At 37.3% G+C, this 22,107-nt stretch overlaps 1 protein-coding gene across 6 annotated transcripts in view; it reads left to right on the forward strand.

The window, feature by feature from the left end:
• MICU3 (mitochondrial calcium uptake family member 3) overlaps positions 1–5,072 on the forward strand; it is a 93,231-nt gene extending 88,159 nt beyond the window's left edge. For 5 of the 6 annotated variants that reach the window (XM_070364354.1, XM_070364356.1, XM_070364351.1 and 2 more), the window contains 2 exons: positions 308–376; positions 2,662–5,072. In XM_070364354.1, coding sequence (XP_070220455.1) covers positions 308–376 — 69 coding nt within the window. In that variant the 3' untranslated portion in view covers positions 2,662–5,072. Of the gene's footprint in view, positions 1–307; positions 377–906; positions 946–2,661 lie in introns of all 6 variants that reach the window. The other variant, XM_070364352.1, reaches the window with a different exon arrangement.
• The last annotated feature ends 17,035 nt before the right edge of the window (positions 5,073–22,107 follow it).

Genomic DNA, 22,107 nt, shown 5'->3' on the forward strand with positions numbered 1-22,107 from the left:
ATCAAGATTCATCATAGACAATGTTTTTGTCCAAACTGCCTTGATAAAGATACTGTGTATTTAACTGCCACCTAGTGGTTAGTTGTTAACATTCACATTGGTGGCACAAGTCAAGTGAAAATCATTTTTTTCCTCAAATATTTTAGAGTAGCAAGATCAAATTAACACATAAATTATGTATATGCTATAAACCCCTAGCACTGTCTTCCTCTATCAGGTGTTATGCATTTTTATTTTTGCTTTATTTATGGCATATCTATGACTCCATATTTTATTTATACTTTACTTTTAATCCTCTGTTCTACAGGGTTATAAAACAGTTCAGAAGTATCCCACTTTCAAATCCTGTCTGAAGAAGGAACTTCATAGCAGATAAGTATGTTAGCACCTCTATTTGTCAAAATTTGCTCAGTAACAATAAAAAAAAGGGGTCATTTATTTTTCTATTATAACATTTAGGAAATAGCTAAAAGAAATGGAATTATAATTTCTTTTTAAATCTTAGGTCACTGACTCAATTTCAGTGTCAGTCTTTTAAGGATTTCATTTTGGACTATAATTCAAGAATAGTTGTTATAACAAAGCATTAGTTTGCCACTATTAAGTTGTGATCTAAAAATGAACTGGAATACTCATCCAGCTGAAATTCTCATGGAGTGTCTTGACTGAAAAGTTTTCTGTTTAACCTGCAGTTTTGTATCTGAGCAGGTACAGTAGAATGAATCCAGATTGTATTTGTAAAATCAAGGATCATCAGCCTCTAAGGGATATCTTTTACTGTTTTTTAGAATCATGAGTCCAAACATCTGCTACAATAATAACAACTGATTTTTGTTGAGTTATTTTGGGTGCCTGGCGCTATTCTAGGTGTTCTTCTACATGCAGTATCTCATTTCATCCTTACAGACAGAAATCCCATTTAACAGCAGAGAAAAGAGAGACTTGGTGAGTCAGTTACCCAAGATAACTTGCTACTCAGCTGCAAAACAGGATTTGAACCTCATTCTATGTGATGACGAAACCATTTTAGCTATTATTTACTGCACTATCACCAGAGAATGAAATAGTTGAGAAAGATACAGGAGATTTGTTCAGTTTGTATCAACCCAAAGAAATACCTTAAACTTGCTGATGATCTCCAAAATGAGAGATTTGGTTTTCCTTTTTTCTTTCAGTTTTTTTCTTTTTTCTTTAAAAAGTCAACTATAAAATTTTGGTCAGTTGTGAGTGCTGATTAGTTCTCGGAAATGAAAGTGTTGCTCGTTTACATGCTTGCAAATATCTGTTTTTTCCTATTTTTCTCAAGCTTAAAGCATTTGTATTTGTCTATAGCGTCATTACCAATGAGGTCCATATGCATAGAATATCAGTATATGTTACTTAAAAGACCAAAAGCTATTTAGAAATAACTATGAGAAACATAAACAATCATAATAAACATGATTAAATACATTACTTAAATAGGACTAAGATCTTAACATGCCACTATTGATTTGTCTCCCTAAAAGAAAACAGCTGCTGCTGCTGCTAAGTCGCTTCAGTCGTGTCCGACTCTGTGTGACCCCATAGACGGCAACCCACCAGGCTCCGCCATCCCTGGGATTCTCCAGGCAAGAACACTGGAGTGGGTTGCCATTTCCTTCTCCAATGCATGAAAGTGAAAAGTGAAAGTGAAGTCGCTCAGTCATTCCCAACTCTTAGCAGCCCCATGGACTGCAGCCTACCAGGCTCCTCCGTCCATGGGATTTTCCAGGCAAGAGTACTGGAGTGGGGTGCCATTGCCTTCTCGAAAGAAAACAGCAGTATTCGATATTTCGCAAAGCTTTGAAGCCTAATGTTTTATGGAACTCAATTAGGGGATTGCTGGTCTAAAATGTTTAGTGATAAGTAGGCTTATTTACTTCGGAGAAGGCAATGGCACCCCACTCCAGTACTCTTGCCTGGAAAATGCCATGGACAGAGGAGCTTGGTAGGCTGCAGTCCATGGGGTCGCTAAGAGTCGGACACGACTGAGCGACTTCACTTTCACTTTTCACTTTCGTGTATTGGAGAAGGAAATGGCAACCCACTCCAGTATTCTTGCTTGGAGAATCCCAGGGACTGGGGAGCCTGGTGGGCTGCAGTCTATGGGGTCGCACAGAGTCGGACACGACTGAAGCGACTTAGCAGCAGCAGCACCACCAGGCTTATTTACTTAGCTAAGGTGGTAACTGTCATGATTGAGCTAACAGAAGTCAGGTCTTCCTAATCTCTGGGAACTTTATATCGCCCTTACTATAAAAACTTAAACTAAACACTTTTTTAAAAAGCAGTAGGATTGTACTATTTATATGTTCCTATAGATAGTGTATCTAACCAACTTAAAATAATGTCCCGTTAACATCATTGATTCTGTGTAGTAGAATATAGAACCATAGCTAAAAATGACTACATAGATTCTAGAACTTTGTAAGATTGAGGATTAGATAAGTTAGTAAAACATTCAACTTTTAAGTTAAAGGAAATAGTTTATAAGTCTGATTCTTATATTATCTGTTGGGTGTTTTTATTATGCCCCTTACTGTTTCTTGTCATTATTATAATAACTGATCAATGCCATCATGTCCGAATTTCATCCTAAATAAATGTTACTTTTATGTTATTACATATTTTTTTAATTAGATACTGCTACAGCAGAGTTTAAAGGATTATTATCTACTTGAAAATGCAAGAAGCAAACATTTCAGAGGGCGGAAGCAAACCTGAAATCAGAACTCATAGAAATGAAGGAAAAGGTGAAATACTAATTATAATTTTTAATTATATAATTTGAACTGAATTCTTGAACATAAGACACATAAGATGCATCTTCTTACTAATTACAGACGTTGCGTGTTATGTTGAGCTTCTGTGTTGACTTACTGAACTCTGCACTTTTTCATTCCCTTCATAAATGTATAGATTCTTCCAGTGACTATATAGGAATGTACTTTAAATGTTTTTTTAATTTATTAGAAATTTGTCTCATTTTTGAATAATGTATGACTCCTGGGATCTAGATAACTTAAAAATGAACAGCAACATATTCCCTTTGGTTTTGGACTGTGAACTTATTTTCAGAAAGTGAATATTCCTTGAGATTTATCTTAGGGCCCTTAGAATCATTAATAGATCTCCATTACTTACCAGGTTTTTAATTACACTGAAATAATTTTGAAACACAAGTAGAAATTAAGCTACTGTACAATATGATGGTTTACATTGTACTTTTAACTTTTAAAAGTACTTAATTAGCATTATTGTTTGAATCATATAAAGTTTTTTTTTAAGTTTTTGTTCATTTACCAAGGTCAACAGAATATCTGGTATTCTTTTATGTGTACAGTGAACAAATTTAAAATGTAGATCTTTTTTTCTCAAAAAGTCATACATTGATGGTGGAAACAGTGGTAGTTCTTGTAGCAGTAGTCACTGTTATTGCCATTATTGTTTTAAACACGGTGCAGCTCCGACAGCAGATGGTACATGTTAATAACACTAATAAAATTAGTATCTTATGGCACTGTAACTTATTGCATATTGTTATTATATGTCTGTAGTGTCAAAATGAATACTATAAAGACTAATATAAAATGGTTTAGAAGACTGATGTATATATTAGGTAGAAGTTAATGTTTTGTTTCTTGTGAAAGGACCACATGGAATAGTGAGCCCAACAGGCAGTAATGATGAATAATTTAAATATAATTCATTATTTTTAAATGTCTTTAAAAATAAAAGAAAAACTTTCTTTTGAAAAACAACAAAATTCAATATTCACATGGAGAAAATAACTCAATACTATTTATTGGAAATCTGTTCAATTTAAAGAGTGTAGTTTATAAAAGGATACTATACAAAAATAGAACAATGGATTTAATTTATATACTGTATGTGGAAGATAGGTTAATTTATCTTCTTTTCTAGAATGTATTAAATATAAATTGCACACACTCCAACTATTACCTTGCTTTGCACAGGAAAATAAGAAATACTGACTTTGGTTTTGTACGTTATTAAATGTGAAATTGATAGTTCTGCATCAGCCTATTTATAAAAGTATTATTATTATTTCCAAGAAAACGCTGTTAGCATTGACAGTGCATTTGGTAGACTTTTTATATTCTTTATCTGACTTATTTATTAGATTGATATAGAAATATATGACTCATAAGTGTTAGGATTTCATATAGTATAATTTAATTTCACCTGCTTTGAAGGTTGTGATTGACTACATGAAAATACCTTCTCATTTAACATGCCCAGCTTTATTTTACCTTACACTGAATGTCCTCAATATTATTTACTATCTAAAATAATGGAGAAATAATGGAAAATATGCAAAGAATTTATGGAACTAATGGAAAATTATAATAATGGAAATAATGCAACTTATTTTTATCTTTGATTATAACCTAAGTTACCTTGCATACATGGAAAAATTGATATTTAGAACAGTCCTATCAATAAAGATTAAAACTGAATTAGCTCATTAAGATTATTAATGATTATTAATAATTCTGCCATTCTCCCAAGGAATACTGCCTATGCAAACTTTACTCATTATTGCTTATCACAATGATATTCATCTAAAACTGCAGCATAATATTAAACTGCAAATAAATAAAGTATTCTGATCAATTGAAATGGGAAAGAGTAGTAAACTATGGTGATTCTCCATGTTATCACTCTTGAACTTTATCATCTATAAAATGGGAGGTAAAAATATCTCACTGGACTATTGTTTACATCAATTTAAGAAATTTTAAATGCTTTGAAAATAGTACTGTACTAAGTACATGTATGCAGTTCTCAGTATCTTCTGCAAATTATTCTTTGGAAAGATGAAGCTATTCATAAAATTTTAGTATCATACTGTTTACAGGAGACTATGATAAAAGGTTAATGGTCTGCTAAAAATCGTTTCATACTAAGAATTTCATTTAACTTAAGTTGTAGTCTGTTGTTCTTATTATAAAAAATAACTGTAAAGTGACCTGTCTTACATTGTTATGTTATCATAAAATAAATATACTTGCTCTCAAATCAAGAAATGTAGTACTTTGCTTCTATGTATATTTGTGAACTAAATAACGTCTTTCTGAAAAATGTCACATATAAACCTTGAAAATCTTTGCTGGTTACCAAACCTCCATTGATCTTATGCCGTCTGCTATATCAGTACAGGCCAAGAAATTAATCTCATCAACACTTCCATAAGTAAATAAATCACAGAGCCATAAAACCTCTCAAAGTGCCTAATAGGAGTCATACATTATAGAATTATCATCGGTACTGGAAAACTTTCAGAAAGTTTACGTGTGAATGGAATATCAACTTTGCTTTGTAGGTAGGCCATTTAAATGGCTTAAAATAATTATACCAACACGGCTGCTGCTGCTGCTGCTAAGTCACTTCAGTCGTGTCCGACTCTGTGTGACCCCATAGACGGCAGCCCACCAAGCTCCGCCGTCCCTGGGATTCTCCAGGCAAGAACACTGGAGTGGGTTGCCATTTCCTTCTCCAATGCATGGAAATGAAAAGTAAAAGTAAAGTCACCCAGTCGTGTCCAACTCTTAGTGATCCCATGGACTGCAGCCTACCAGGCTCCTCCATCCATGGGATTTTCCAGGCGAGAGTACTAGAGTGGGCTGCCATTGCCTTCTCCAATACCAGCACTACAGCAGCCCTTTTGATTAGTGTTGGTATCTTGTAGGCATCATCTTACCAAGACAACTCCTAGAAATCTACCAGTTCCCAAAATAAACTGCAGTAGTCCTCCTTTATCCAGGGCTTCACGTTCTATGATTTCAGTTACCTGTGGTCAACTTGGGTCCAAAAATATTAAATGAAAATTCCAGAAATAAATAATCCATAAGTTTTAAACTGTATGCCATTCATAGTAGCAGGATGAAATCCCACTGTGTCCTTCTTGAGTTGTGAATCAGCCCTTTGGTCAGCATCTCTTGCCTGTTAGTTATCAGATCGATTGTCATAGTATCATGGTGCTTAAGTTCAAGTGACCATTGTTTTACTTAATAATGGCCCCAAAGCACAAGATGAGTGATGCTGGCAATTTGGATATGTTAAGGAGAAGCCATGAACATGAATGTATTATTTGCTCAGTCGCGTCCAACTCTTTGCAACCCTATGAACTGTATAGCCTCCTCTGTCCATAGGATTCTCCAGGCAAGAGTACTGGAGTGGGTTGCCATTTCCTTCTCCAGAGGATCTTCCCAACCCAGGGATTAAACTCAGGTCTCCTGCACTGCAGGCAGACTCTTTACCATCTGCGCCACTAGGGAAGCCCAAGAAGCTGTACAGTGCTTCTTTTAAGTGAGGTGAAAGTTTTCAACTTAATAAGGAAAAGAATACAAATCATTTGCTGAGGTTGCTAAGATCTACCATTCTAAGAACAAATCTTCCTTTCCTGAAATTGTGAAGAAGGAAAAAGAAATTCATGTCAGTTTTACTGTCACACCTCAAGCTGCAAAAGTTACAGAGCATGGTAAGTACCCAATTAAGATGGGAAAGTCATTTAATTTGTATAAGAAGATATTTTGAGAGAGAGAGAGAGAGGCTATGTTCATGTAACTGTTAATCATAGTATATTGTTACAGTTCTATTTTATTATTAGTTTCTGTACCTAATTTGTAAATTCATCCATATCATAAGTATGTATGTATAGGAAAACTTTTTTTCTCTGAATTTACTTTTTATTGTCTGCTGTTCATGTTTTGTATATTCCTAGCTTTTATTCTCTTTGGTTATTTAATTTGTTTCTTTGAAGTTTTCTTCTCTCTTCATTGCCTCATTCCGTTATCCTGTTTGTGTTTTGGGTGTCTCATATTAAAGGTTTTTCTCAAATCTCTGGTCTTCTTTTGCTGTATGTTTGTATTTTAAAACAAATTGGAAGCTGTGTGCACGGAATGAGTTTTGGTTGATGGGTTCTGCTCACTGCTGTTTTGGCAGGGCCATTTCAGGCGAGGCACCTTGACTATCAGTATTGCTAGGTCTTTTTCTCTTTGCCTGGTCAGATTTCTCCTACCGGGTAGTCCACAGCCTAGCTACTGTTTTTTTCAGAAGGCCCTTTGAAGATGGAGCCATAGGTATATTTAATGAAGGGAGCCATAAGCTCATATATTTAATGAGCTGTTATTGAGCGATTTGAATGTTTTCACCATGTCTTTGTTTACTTTTTCGAGAAAAGCATATTTTAAAAACTTAGGACCTCAGTCTGGAAAAAAATGAAACTAAATCATGAAAGTCATGTGCTAGATGGATTTATTTACCAAATCCAGAGTTAAGTTACCTCTTCTTGAACCAGATAATAACAGTTTTAAGAAAAATTAAAGTATAATGGTGATTGTGGACTTATGGAACCACCACATATTTAAGCTTGGATGGCAGGGATGAGAAAGACATTAATTGATAAAGGAAAGCCAGTGGATATCAGTTATTGGATTTGAAAGTTAAAGATAGCAGCCATACTCTCTTACAAAATGTATTTTGGTGATGTTTACCGAAGAGACAAAGAACTGAACTGGACCACTAGTCTAATTCAGTACAGCATTTCCTATTGCATATTTTCAAGGATGGAGCAGGCAGCTTGACAGTTGAGGAGATTCATCTTCTAGCAGATTTTAAAATGTGGTAAAATGAGAGTTTAGGACAGAAGGAAAGACAACTAATAAAAATATTTCTAATCCATGGTATATAATGCTTTATTCCTTGTAAGCTCTAGGTGCTATAAGAGTTAAAAGTTCAAGCTGAAAAATCTACCCAAAAAACACGCTGAAAATCTATACTTTTTTTTATGTCGTTGCTCTTTGGTGCTAAGAGGTTCTCAAGAAGGTGAGTATCTTATGTACCATTTGTGCTGTAATATTTAATTACAGTGAGTGTACAGAAGATTAGCTGTCTCAAAGATTCTTTTGAAATCAGATTGCACATCAGAACTGCATTGTGCCCTGCTAAGTAAGCAAATTTAAGAAAGTGGAGAAGGTGATGTCAAGACTTATTGCAAAATGAACAAATAAAGGAATAGGATTTGCTTGGTGTTCAGCCTATTAAAGCATGGCCAAATGTCAGTCTTCATTTGTCAACTTAAATATGTTTTCCTAAAATTTACAAAGATTCAAGTCTATGGAAAGTGTCCTTTAGCTAGTATCTGAACTTGAGAAATAAATTAAGCAGCACAAAATGCTGAGTAGATTATACTAATAACTCAATTTCTCATAGTGATTAATTACCACATAAATATGTACATTACTAATTCATACAGATACCTGTTGTCCTTTTCTGTTATTTTTCTGATTATAATGTTAATGCTTGTGTTTTTGCTCCCTAATATTTTAAGAGACTCAGAAGTTAACTTTTCCTCCACGATAGCTAGACTCCCCTCCCCCCAAAAAGTAAAAGGAAAATTTTAAATAATCCATGAGCCAAGCCCCAATTAACTAGGTAGATTAAGGTAGCTCGTAGCCTAAATTGGACTCCCTGGAAATAACCAGGAACATAGGTGAGGATCTCAGGCCAGAGCAACAAAGTTCACAGGTGCTTGAAACTAGAATGATAGGGAACCTACAGGCATTAAATCAAAAACTCAGTCAAGAGTTGTGGGTCCAGTTGTGACTAACTGGTATTAGAGTTAGTGTTCTGTCAGAAACTATCGGAGAAGGCAATGGCACCCCACTCCAGTACTCTTGCCTGGAAAATCCCATGGACGGAGAAGCCTGGTGGGCTGCAGTCCATGGAGTCGAGAAGAGTCAGACACGACTAAGTGACTTCACTTTCAGTTTGCACTTTCATGCATTGGAGAAGGAAATGGCAACCCACTCTAGTGTTCTTGCCTGGAGAATCCCAGGGACGAGGGAGCCTGGTGGGCTGCTGTCTATGGGGTCGCACAGAGTCGGACATGACTGAAGTGACTTAGCAGCAGCAGCAGCAGAAACTATAGCATTGTGCAACAAATACTTCAAGGCTTTGATCCTTGATAGGAAGGACATTCATGCAGCGATCTCTACATTCACTCTGGCTTGCTGCCTAGAAGCACTTTCCAAATTGCAACAGAGAGAAATGAAGCCCAAACAGAAAACAGAAGATGGAAGAAATGAGATGAGAAAACAGCTCCTGGAGGTCACACAGGGCTGGGAGACACTGGAATTTAAATCATCAAGCGTGTAAAGTCCTCACCAAACAACCCAAGAATTAAAGTAAGGACATGCCTTAGGAGTAAGACTACTCTAGACCATAATAAAACCTAAAATTAATACTCAATAGGAGCAAGCTGATCTGCCAGTATAGTAACTACCCACCAAAACAAAATTCAGTACTCTTTAAAGGAAAATAGCAAAAATCTGTATTTTCAAAAATATCCACAACAGGACTTCCCCGATGGTCTACTGATTAAGAATCCGCTTGCCAATGCAGGGAACATAGATTTGATTCCTGGTCTCGAAGATCCCACATGCCACGGAGCAACTAAGCACATGCGCCATAACTACTCAGCCAGCACTCTAGAGCCTGTGAGCCACAACCAGTGAACCCAAGTGCATCTCCTGAAGACCACGTACCCAGAGCCAATGCTGCAACAAGAGAAACCACTGCAGTGAGAAGCCCCGTGCACCCCATTGAAGAGTAGCCTCTGGTCGCCACAACTAGAGAAAGCCTGTGTGCAGCAACAAAGACCCAGCACAGCCAGAAATAAATTAGCAAACATTAAAAAAAAAAGACAGTACAAATACTCACAAAAACAAAAAAGTAAAAGAAAAAATATCCATAATATCTGCTGTAAAGTGAACAAGCATATATCCTAAGCAAGAAAATGTGACCCTTAACCAGGGGAAAAAGCAGTCAATGGAAACAAATGTTTGAGTTAATAGATACGAACTTTAAAAAATTTCTTATAAGTATTGGGTTTTCTGTAAGATGTTATGGAAAAACCCAAACGAAATTTTTGGCGAACCCAATGTATTTAAAAGGTTTAAAGGAAAGGATGAACATAATGAGAGAAGTGGGAATTACATACAGTAAAGTTAAAACTATGAAAAATAACCAAATGGAAACTCCAAGATTGAAATAGATAACATTTACAATAAAAATTCATCACATGGACATAATAGAAGATTTGAGACAGAGAAAGAAAGGATGAGTAAACATGAAGGCAAAGAAATACAGACTATCCAAACTGATACACAAAAAGGAGAAGTTACTGAGGCAATCAAAAGGTTCCTGCTATCACTATTAGTATTTCACATTCTTCTGAAAGTTATAGTCAATGCAATAATAAAGGAAATAGAAATATGAACAATAATACAGGAATGGCAAAGACAGTTACTATCATTTGCATATAACATGACTGACCAACAGAAAACTCAGCTTAATAGAGGTGTAATGTTAATTTTTTTGGTTTCATCTTGACTGCGTCATGGAGTACCCAGATACTTGGTCGAACAGTATTCTGGGTGTTTCTGGGAGAGTGTTTTTTTTGCATGAGATTGATGTTGAAGCTGAAAGTCCGATACTTTGGCCACCTGATACGAAGAGCTGACTCATTGGAAAAGACCCTGATGCTGGGAAAGATTGAGGCCAGGAAGAGAAGGTGAGGACAGAGGATGAGATGGTTGGATGGCATCATCAACTCGATGGACATGGGTTTGGGTGAACTCCGGGAGTTGGTGATAAACAGGAGGCCTGGCATGCTGCGGTTCATGGGGTCGCAAAGAGTCGGACACAACTGAACGACTGAACTGAACTGAACTGAACTGAACATTTAAATCAGTAGACTGAGTAAAGCAGATTGCTTCTCTAGTGTGAGTGGGCATCATCCAAGCAATCAAGGGTCTGAATAAAACAAAAAGGCTGATTCTCCTCCAAGTAAGACAGAATTCCTCCTGCCTGCCTCCCTTGGACCTGAAACACTGGCTCTTGAGCCTGCCAGCCTTTGGACTAGAACTAAACCCTCAGCTCTCTTGGTTCTCAGGACTTCCTGAGACCTGGGAACATTACAATGCCTTTACAATACATTTGTCCCACCCAGGAACAATTATTTCAGTTATTTATTCTCAAGATTTATGGCTTTTGCTATCTAAGTCATACTTAGAAGGTCTTTTCTAGATCCTGCATACTTAGGGATCTAGATTACTAGTTTCTAGATTACTGCATACTTACAGTTGCTTTTAAGAGTTGGAATTTTTCCCATTAGATTTTCTATCTGATTACTGTTGGTATATGGGAAAGCAATTTGATTTATTCAGCCACTTAACTCCTACTAGTTCTGACATTTTTTTTTTCTATTGATTCTCTTGAGTTTTCTGTTGGTCAGTCATATTATATGCAAATGATAGTAACTGTCTTTGCCATTCCTATCTTACTGCTCATATTTCTATTTCCTTTATTATTGCATTGAGTATAGCTTTCAGAAGAATGTAAAATACTAATAGCAATAGCAGGAATCTTTTGATTTCCTGTTTCAATAGGATTATATCTAATGTTTCAAATTAAGCGTAATATTTTCCTGTCAATCTGAGACAAATAGTTTATCATGTTAAACTATCCTTTATTTCCTTATTTTGGATGAGTTTGAAAAAAGGAATGAGTGTTGAATCATCTCAAATGCCTTTCAGCTTCAACTGAGATAATTAAACATTTTTCCAGTTTGATCTCCACATGCAATATATCTGCTTTATAGGCTTCCTAGTATTAAATGATCATACACTATCATCATAAACTCTGATCACAGTAGACCATTCTTTCATTTCCTGGTCTTAGACAGGTTGCCTTTCCTATATCAGGTTCCTTATCTCTTAAATTAGAGCTAAAAATTGTATCTGCCCCATGTTATAAGGATGAGATGAGATAATTCATAGAAAGTAAATTTATATAAAATGCTTAGCCCTGCAGTCACCATCTTGAAATTAATAATGTTACCTTTGGATTTTTGTTTTGTGAATGAAGTCAGTGAGACGTTGGAGCTTGTGCAGGGGCTTAGAGCCTCTGCTCACACCCAGTCCTCCTTCCCACTCCCCAGGATGGGTTCTTGGCCACCCTCTCCTTTGCCCAGCTTCACCCTCCCCACCCTGAGCAGCAACTGCCTCCAGAATCCAGTGCCTTGGCAGGGGTCTGTGTGTAGGTATGGGTAGGAATGGGGAAAGGCACCCACACCAGTCAGAGCCTTGGGGCAGAGTATGGTGGAGACCATCATGCCCTGGACTAGTGGTGCCATGGTGCCTCAGCGGGCAGCCAGCCAAAGGGCATGGCTTGATTAGATGAACTGGGAGCTTTTTAATTTTGACATCTCAATACCCTGAGGGTGGCTTATCCACTATGGGTTGGGGTACCACGCCTATAGGAAGAAGAAATAACTGTCTGAACTTCTCCAAGGTGCTCCCCGAGCTAAAGCCTGGTGCATCTTTCCAGAAGCCAGCATGAGCAGGTGCGCGTGTACCCTGAGTCACAGGATGGGGGCCCAGGACACCTGTGAGGTGCGCACTCACCTTGGAAGCATCCCCGTACTGGAAGGAGTATGCCCTTGGCTTGCTTGATGCTGGATGAAGCTTCTCTTCCTCCTCCCAGCCTTCCTGAGTCTGACTCGCGATGCCTCAGAAGCATTCGCAGAAGCTGTACCATTAAATATGAGTTGTATTATTTCAGTGATTTCACACAGAAGGTAAATGCTCTGATATTTGCACCTTAAACAGGCACTGCATAATATAAAGGTGAATGGTAAGAGTCATGCAAATAACTTAAAATTTAAAATTTTTATTTACTTAAGATGACATTAAATAGCCAATTAAAAACATCATGACATTCTGAGAGACTATGGAAGGAAGAAAAAGCTTTATATTTTAATACCTTAGCCCTTTTTTCTGCTTTGTTGAACAAAGAGCCCTGCATTTTCATTTTGCACGAGGCTCCAAAAATTATGTAGCCAGTCCTTCCCTGAAATGTGGACACTGGGGCCACTGTACAGGGGTGTCTGTAGGTTTGGTGAGATCCAGGATGGTAAAAAAACAAAAGAATAATATTTTATGCTACTTGGGAGTGGACTTTGAGTTTCTCAAAACACTAATGGAGAAAATGGTTTCTGTGTTAGAAAAAAAAAACAAGAGAAAAGAAGGCTCAGGTGGTAAGTGTGCTGCTCATGACACCCAAGGTGTATGGCAACAGCACAGCATTAAGGCCTTAGGAGAACTTGATGTCCAGAGAGCAGTTTTGATGGACGGTCTGAACTGACCGCTTGAGTATTGACTATGTGACTTAGGGACCCTACTTAACAAAAAAATGCCAACTGGGTTCACTTTTTAGAAAATGTATGAAGTTAAGTTTATAACTAAAGCAGAATGTAAATTTATAAAGAATAAATCATAGCAATATGTTATAACGTTTACATTTCACAAGGCAGAAGGGATTTCGGTAAAAAGGGGTTTAAAAGACCCACAGAACATACCTTCAATTGTGGGTTTGAGCTGTGGGCTCTGGGCAAACAACTGTAACAGATACCCTAGTGAGTGAGTGTTAGTTGCTCAGTTGTGTCTGACGCTTTACAACCCCATGGAGTGTAGCCCGCCACACTCCTCTGTCCATGGAATTCTCCAAGCAAGAATTCTGGAATGGGTTGCCATTTCTTCCTCCAGGGTATCTTCCCGACCCAGGGATTGAACCTGAGTTTCCTGCCTTGCAGGCAGATTCTTTACCATCTGAGCCACCAGGAAAGCCCCAGTAGATAACCTAACCTTGGAACAAACTAAGGAAGGAAATGCATGACAGCTGAAAAGAAAAGAAAGAAAAAAAGCAAGAACTAGCAAATAACAAAGTCAACTTTGTAATGTACCCAATACTGGAAAGAATACTGGTCACCTCAGTAATAAATAGACAAATCATCTCCAAACAGAAGAAAAGAATAAGGAACAATTCTTTAAAAGCCATTGCAATTGTTCTCACATCCAGTGCTTCAGTAATCACTGTTGTCAGTGTCTTGCTAGAGAGGCATTTTTCATTCAAGGTGAATAGGTGGTTGATTAGCCCTTTTCAAAAAGCAATTGTCTGAGGTTGTCTGTACTTGATATCCTGGTGCCATTTTCTCATTAAGATGATTCATGAAATTTTTCAATTAGGTTCCTGTGGTATTTTTAAAAGTCAGTTTGGTTTCAACCTTTCAACTAAATGTATGAGTCAGTGTATCATTCAGACAGGTGTGGACCTGCATAATTATAAAGTTAAATGATGCTTGAATAAAATTGAGAAAATGAGAAAAGACTTAAGGCAGAATTCAAGATGACATATATGCTATGCTAAGTCACTTCAGTCACGTCCGACTCTGTGCAACCCCATAGATGGCAGCCCACCAGGCTCCCCTGTCCCTGGGATTCTCCAGGCAAGAACACTGGAGTGGGTTGCCATTTCCTTCTCCAATGCATGAAAGTGAAAAGTGAAAGTGAAGTCGCTCAGCCGTGTCCGACTCTTAGCGACCCCATGGATTGCAGCCTAACAGGCTCCTCCATCCATGGGATTTTCCAATCAAGAGTACTGGAGTGGGGTGCCATTGTCAAAAAGGACATACTGGAAAATATCCATGAACAGGTGAGATACAGTTAGCCCATCCATTCAGAATGGTGTGGTCTTGAGTCAGCTTCAGTGGTTCAGATCCTGACTGTCACGTTCTACCTTTGTAGTTAAGCAACGCTCTTACTGCCTTTTACATATCTAAACTTTTTTGTATGTAAGATGAGGTGACAATGGCAGCTGAGTCTTAGGATAGTTGTGAAAATTAAATGAGAAATTGCCTGTAGAGAGCTGACTTTAGCAAACAGACAATGTTAGTTATTATTATTCCTAAATGATATCTCTATTCATTTAAAATGTGCTTATTTGTAATCAGGTTCATCAACTTAGCCATGAGGATTAACACAAAGGTAAAAATTCATGAGCTACTGAAAAATATAAAGTGGTATTCATTGTTAAAGTGGACTAAAAATAGCAAGAAGAAAGTATCTTTTAAAAATTTTCTTTTGATAAATATAGCCAAGCACTTTAAACCGATCCTGTACGTACTTCCTGTTGTAGTTGTTGACACTATCTCCGTCTACTGAATCCTGTTGGTTTCCAGGCACCTTCTTAACTTTATTGAATATTTTATATTTCGTGTGTGAAATATATAGTCCATGTACCTAGGACTGTTTCTGTCTACTAGTTTTTCTTGCTTCTAAAAACAGAAAAGCAGAATGCCTACGGCTAAAAAGAAAATTCCATCTCTTCAGTTCCTTCTGCTGATATTTCAGGACTCCAAATTATATATTCACATAATTTGGTTTTTCTGACTCTTTTTAAAAAACAACAACATGAAGTCAAAAACTAAAATGCATTGCTTTTTATAGTAGAAAATAGCTTCAATTGCTCAAAGCTAATTTAGAATAAAATCCACTCAACCTGAAAAACATAAAATATGTATATATTTAAAATTTGCCTGCAGATCCCTTGTCACTCGTAGTCCCACACAAACATCTTTTATATCTTTTTAATGTAATATTCAAGAAATGGGAATGAAGCTTTATTCTTGTTGAAAAGCATTGCTCAATCCTGCCCTTAGCATAGTACCTGGGATCTGGTGAATTATCAGTACACACTTGTTGAAAGAATAAGTGGGTAAACCTATGGAATATGTGAATAAATAAAGTAAGGCATATCCAGCCTGAAGAACACAGTCTTTGCCTGACTTTTACTTTTACTCCTTAACACATTTCCTAAGCTGTGCCTCTTCTTTCCAATATTAAAACTTATAAATACAATTACTCACATACTTGAGAGTTTCCTAGTAAAACACATAACTAAATTGCTTCTGCCACAATGAAATGAATTTGCCTTCTGTGACAGTAAATGCTGACAGTAGCTAACATATATTCATCATATATCTTATGCATATAAAATACTTAAGAACAGTGTACACATATACACATGCTCTGTGTATATAACATCTCCCTATAGGCTGGGCACGAGGCTGAGAATTTCTTACATAATCTCATTAATATCCTCAACAACCCTGTGAGGTACTAGATACTAATATATTTCCCAGCTTATATCTGAGGCTTAAAGAATTTAAGTAATTCCCTTAAAGTCAAATAGCCATTAAGTATCAAATCAAGAGTCAGACCCCAGTTTGCCTAATTCCTGAGTCAGTCTCTTAACTGCTGTGATAAATTACTTGCTGTGACACTTGATTACTGGGAAGCAGAGAGAGACTTCCTATAGGAAGAGGACACCTAGAAGAGGTGTCAGTGGCAGCTATGGTTGGGTGAGAAACAGGCTTCTGAGCAGACTGCTGAGAAGGGATCAATGAGGCATGGGGGAAAGGAACCGCAAGACAGAAAACTGGCCTGTATCTAGAGTCAGATAATTGATCATGCAAACCAGGATATGTTTGAAAATGAAAGGGAACTCATTCATAATGACACCAGGATCACACCACAAGCGGGGACTGTCCTGGGAAAACTAAGACATATAGTCACCTTTCCCATGTCCCTCTCTTGCTTTTTCTCTTTTATTCCTTCTTTCTTTTTTCCCCTCTTCCCTCTTCTTTTCTCTCCTCATTTGTTCTCCCCATGGCTCTCACCAGCTTTTTCTGTATACCTTTAGTGGCAATAATTTGCCATGATTATCACGAATTGCAATGCTCACTAAGTGTCCCATATTTGAACTTATTTAGACAAATGCTGCAAAACAGCATTTCCTTTGCTGCTCTGTTAGTTACTGCTGTGTAACAAATTACCCCAAAATGCAGTGGTCTAGGAAAATGTGTATTATCTCACACAATTACTGAGAGGAATTCAAGGGTAGCTTAGCTGGGTGATTCTGGCTCAGGGTCCCTCATGATGAGCAATCAAGCTGACAGCTAAGACTACAGTCATCTGAAAGTACGGCTGGAACTGGAGGATCGACTTCCGAGCAAGCTCACCCACATGGCTCTTGGTTGGAGCACTCTGTTCCTTGCCACTTAGGCTAACCCACAGAGCTGCTCACGACATGACAGATCACTTCTTCCAGAATGAATGATCCAACAGAGAGGGGAGAGGCACAGTGTGTCTTAGGACCTAGTTTCTGAAGTTTCCCTCTCTCACTTCTACTGCATGCTATGGTAGAGACACTGAGGACTTGACCAGAGCTTGAATATCCACTTCCAGGAAGATTCACTCACATGACTGTTGATGGGAAGCTTGTGTCCCTTGCTATGGCCCTTCCAGAGGTCTGCTTCTGACATAGCAGCTAACTTCTCCCAGAGAAAGTGATCTGGAAGAGAGAAGAGGAAGTCACAGTGTCTTTTTTAACCTAGATTTTTAAGCCATCCACCATCAATTCTGCTTTATTCTGTTCATTAAAAGTAGGTCACTCAGTCTGGTCCACACTCAAAAGGAAGAGAATTAACCTCCACTTCTTGAAAGGAGGAGTATCAAAGAATATGTAGACATACTTAAAAATCAGTACAACTGCATATTTTTTTTCAAACTCTGACTCCTTGATTTATTCAAAATATTTGATTTTATTCAAAGAAAACAATAAGGTACAAGAGAATGCTATACAAGCTAAGCTATTTACATTATGTTTTACCAGAAAAATTAGAAAACACACCTAAGTATACAGCAGTGGAAGAATGGCTTGATGAATTACAGTACTTCTGTGGGAGAGAATACTGTGCCACTATTTAAAATCACTCAGAAGCCTGTACATTAACATGAAAACCATTTATGATGAAATATTTATAAGAAAGAACAGTAAATTGTACATTGAAAAAATATGCATAAAAAATAGATCAGATGGGAACATACCAAAATAACAACAATGGTGAAATCATGGGAGGTTTGTCTTTCTGTTTCCACATTTTCTGTAGTGTAGCTGTTTCCAAGACTTCTGTTTTGTATTGTTCTGTAATGTGTAATTTTGTTATGATTATTTTTTATTTTAAAAGATAATTCAATATAATACTGACTTTCTAAATAAGGATTCAATAGGCATTTTTGTATTTTTTTTTCCTATGTAGCAAAAAACAGACTGTGCTCAGATTTTAGGTAGACTTCTAAGGGGTTAAGTCTCTGGTGGCTTAGACGGTAAAAAAAAAAAAATCTGCCTGCAATGCAGGAGACCTGGGTTCAATCCCTGGGTCAGGAATATCCCCTGGAGAGAGGAATCGCAACCCACTCCAGTATTCTTGCCTGGAGAATTCCATGTACAGAGGAGCCTGGCAGTCCACGGGATTGCAAAAGATTCAGAGCAATTATGTTAGTGATGAAAGAGTAGGAAAGTGGTGACACACTAAAAAAAAAGTGGTAATTAGTTGAGAATTTAATTAACGGAGACAGAGTATGGTTGAACACTCTAGGGAATTAGATACTCACCCTGATTTGTCTTGAAGAGGCAGAGGAGAGACTAGCTGTAGCTCATGGAAGCTGTGATCTTTAGTGATCGGGCTCCAGGAAGTGAAACAAACAACCCCATACTATTCTCTGACTCTCTAGATCACCTGCCCACCTCCCACTGATGGAACCAACCAGACTCCAGAGTGGAAGGACTTATCTGATAAAAGGTGATCCTATACATAACACAAAGAAGGGAAGAAATTGGATCTGAAAGAGTAAGTGGAAATGCCTAGCATATGGGGATTATTTAAATTAGCTGGGAGATGCTCTGATGAGAAGATTCTAAAGATTTTACAATTATACCTCTGTACTAAAAATGTATATCAACAATGTTTGAGGACTATATATTTTGGCAATCAAACTGTTCACATAAACATGTGCAGATATCACACTGGTTATGGACATTTTCACCCTTAGACACACACACACTGCCTGCATTTTAGATCACTGCAATTCATACTGATTCTTGCATCTGTTCATGCATGTCTTATACCAGGTTTTATATTAGTTTAGACAATATGTACACAAGCCAGAACATTTTCAATAAAATGCACACCAGTGACTCCCCCTGGTAAAGTTATTTCTTTTGAAATAAGACATGTAGAAGTGGACATATCCTTTAGCTGAACCATGAATCTCACCAAGGTAAGCTCCTTGTTGGGTTGAGTTTCATTTGATTTGGTTTGCTTTGCTTTGCTGCTCACCATGTAATCTCCACCCATCATAATACCTCAACAGGAAGCCATCAAAATTTGTTGAATGGATTTATTAAGACTTTATCTTTTAAAGCCCCTACTGACAGTAAAGCAGCCTCAATAGAACCATGATTTTTATAGTTTATAAACATGTTGGAAACTTCAGCTTTTTTGTAATGATTATAGTTACAACTGATCTTTTTATAAACAAAGTTAAATACTACTCTTAGTTAAACTAGATGTTTTATTCCAGTGTTGCAGGCAGTATAAGTCACTGCAGTGTTCTATATGTAACAAAATAATAGAATACTGATGCTTTTAACATTAGCTTAAGTCACTGAAATTTGCATTCACGTATGTGTGTTCATATTCCTGCTAATTAAAGATTAATTATAAATTTCTATAGGTGACCATCTTTACTGCTGTGAAAGTTTCATTATCACATTGTATATAAAGTCCAATTTACCTTATATCCATCGAAAATATTTTTCAATTGTATAATTTCTACATTATGATTAAATTAATATTTTGAACAATGCACAAGATGACCATGCAAATTGTTGAATCTTTTCCACTTGGGAATTAAAAATGTTATCTTCACTATTTTATAGAGTTTAAGAGAAAGCTTATAAGAATGAAAATGTATTACCCAAACCCATTACTTGGTTTAAAGCATAAAATCCAGAACCTTAATCACTGGGATTTTGAACTTTCAACCACTATATAGAGTGCTTGAAAAACCAAACATCCATGTTGTCTCATATAAAAGTTATTGATATTCCACTGCCAATCTATTATAGCATTTCATAGCATGACTGATTATCAAAAAGACTGAAATATAAGCAAATGGAGAAAGGTTTTATCAACCAGTGATACAGTCCAGAGAAATTCAGAATTGGGAGTGTCCAAGCATCACATCGTAGACTCAAAGAGTCTAGGGCTTCCCAGGTGATGCCAGTGGTAAAGAACCCACTGGCCAATGCAGAAGACTCAGACAAGGGTTTGATCCTTGAGTCTGGAAGCATGGCAACCCACTCTAGTATTCTTGCCTGGAGTATCCCACGAACAGAGGAGCCTGCCAGGCTACAGTCCACAGAGTCACAAAAGAGACACTACTGAAGCAACTTAGCATTCATGCAAAAAGTCTAAGGTATAAACCATAACTTGGACACTGAGTAAATTCTAGCTGATGGAAGAATTCCCAATAATCAAAATTTTTTCTACTACAAATTCGAAGCCAACATGCCTTTTTTGTTAAATATCATTAAATATTTATTCTCCATTTTTTTAAAGACCTGAGAAAACTCTGGTTAGATTTTTTTTCTTCCACAGTAAAAAATTGCAATGTGAGCTTGATCTCTTAAGTTTCATTTAAAATCTTTGACAACACTTGAAATACTTATTAATACTAACCATTGAATATATATAATATATATAGCAGGACAAAAGCATGTCTTGAGCCAGAGCCAGTGTGAGTTTGTACAGACCGCTGGGCAAGACATATTAATTCCACCTCCTCCCACATCTGCCATACAGAAAATCCAGCATGACCAATCTAGCCTACAGCTTGCCAGAAATAGTGCTGAATATAAGCAACTGTTCTTCGGGTCCCCTTGCTTATTATCTGCTCAACCAAAAGAACAGAAAGGATCTTGATGGCCGCTGGATGAAGACACATGATTCTGTGCTTGAAGGCTGGAGTTATCCCCAAATAAGGCTGTGTCAAGCACTTTGGGATGAAAGACTAAACCCAAGATGTAGATTTATGGGTAGGAATTTGAGTGTAGCATTGTAATACATTTTCCCCTGCATATCCTTTGAAAGTAGTAGTTGTTGTTCAGTCACTCAGTGGTGTTTGACCTTTGTGACCCCATGCACTGCAGCACACCAGGCTTCCCTGTCCTTCACCTACTCCCAGAGCTTGCTCAAACTCATGTCCGTTGAATCGGTGATACCGTCCAACCATCTCGTCCTCTGTTGTCCCCTTCTCCTATCTTCAGTATTTCCCAGAACAGAGTCTTTTCCATTGAGTCAGTTCTTCACATCAGGTGGCCAGAGTATTGGAGCTTGTTTTAGCATCAGTCTTTCTAATGAATATTCAGGATTAATTTGCTTTAGGATTGACTGTTTTGATCTCCTTGCAGTCCAAGGGACTCTCAAGAGTCTTCTCCAACACCACAGTTTAAAAGCATCAATTCTTCAGCGCTCAGCCTTCTTTATGGTCCAACTCTCACTTCCATACATGAATACTGGAAAAACCATAGCTATGACTAGACAGACCTGTGTCAGCAAAGTAATGTCTCTGCTTTTTAATATGCTGTCAAGATTGGTCATAGCTTTTCTTCCAAGCAGCAAGCATATTTTAATTTCATGGCTGCAGTCACCACCTGCAGTGGCTTTGGAGCCCAAGAAAATAAAGTCTGTCACTGTTTCCATTGTTTCCCCATCTATTTGCCATGAAGTAATGGGACCGGATACCACAATTTTCATTTTATGAGTGTTAAGTTTTAAGCCAGCTTTTTCACTCTCCTCTTTCACTTTCATCAAGAGGCTCTTAAGTTCCTCTTCACTTTCTGCTATTAGGGTGGTGTCATCTGCATGTCTGAGGTCATTGATATTTCTCCCAGCAATCTTGATTCCAGCTTGTGCTTCCTCCAGCCCAGCATTTCGCATGATGTCCTCTGCATAAAAGTTAAATAAGCAGGGTGATAACATACAGCCTTGATGTACTCCTTTCCCAATTTGGAACCAGTTTGTTTTTCCATGTCCAGTTCAAATAGTCTCTTCTTGACCTGCATATAGGTTTCTCAAGAGGCAGGTCAGATGGTCTGGTATTCCCATCTCTTTAAGAATTTTCCACAGTTTGTTGTGATCTACACAGCAAAGGCTTTGGTGTAGTCAATGAGGCATATGTTTTTCTGGAATTCTCTTGCTTTTTCTATGATCCAACGGATGTTGGCACTTTGATATCTGGTTCCTCTGCCTTT

The sequence above is a fragment of the Bos mutus genome, chromosome 27 (assembly GCF_027580195.1).
Source record: "Bos mutus isolate GX-2022 chromosome 27, NWIPB_WYAK_1.1, whole genome shotgun sequence".
Taxonomy (NCBI): domain Eukaryota; kingdom Metazoa; phylum Chordata; class Mammalia; order Artiodactyla; family Bovidae; genus Bos; species Bos mutus.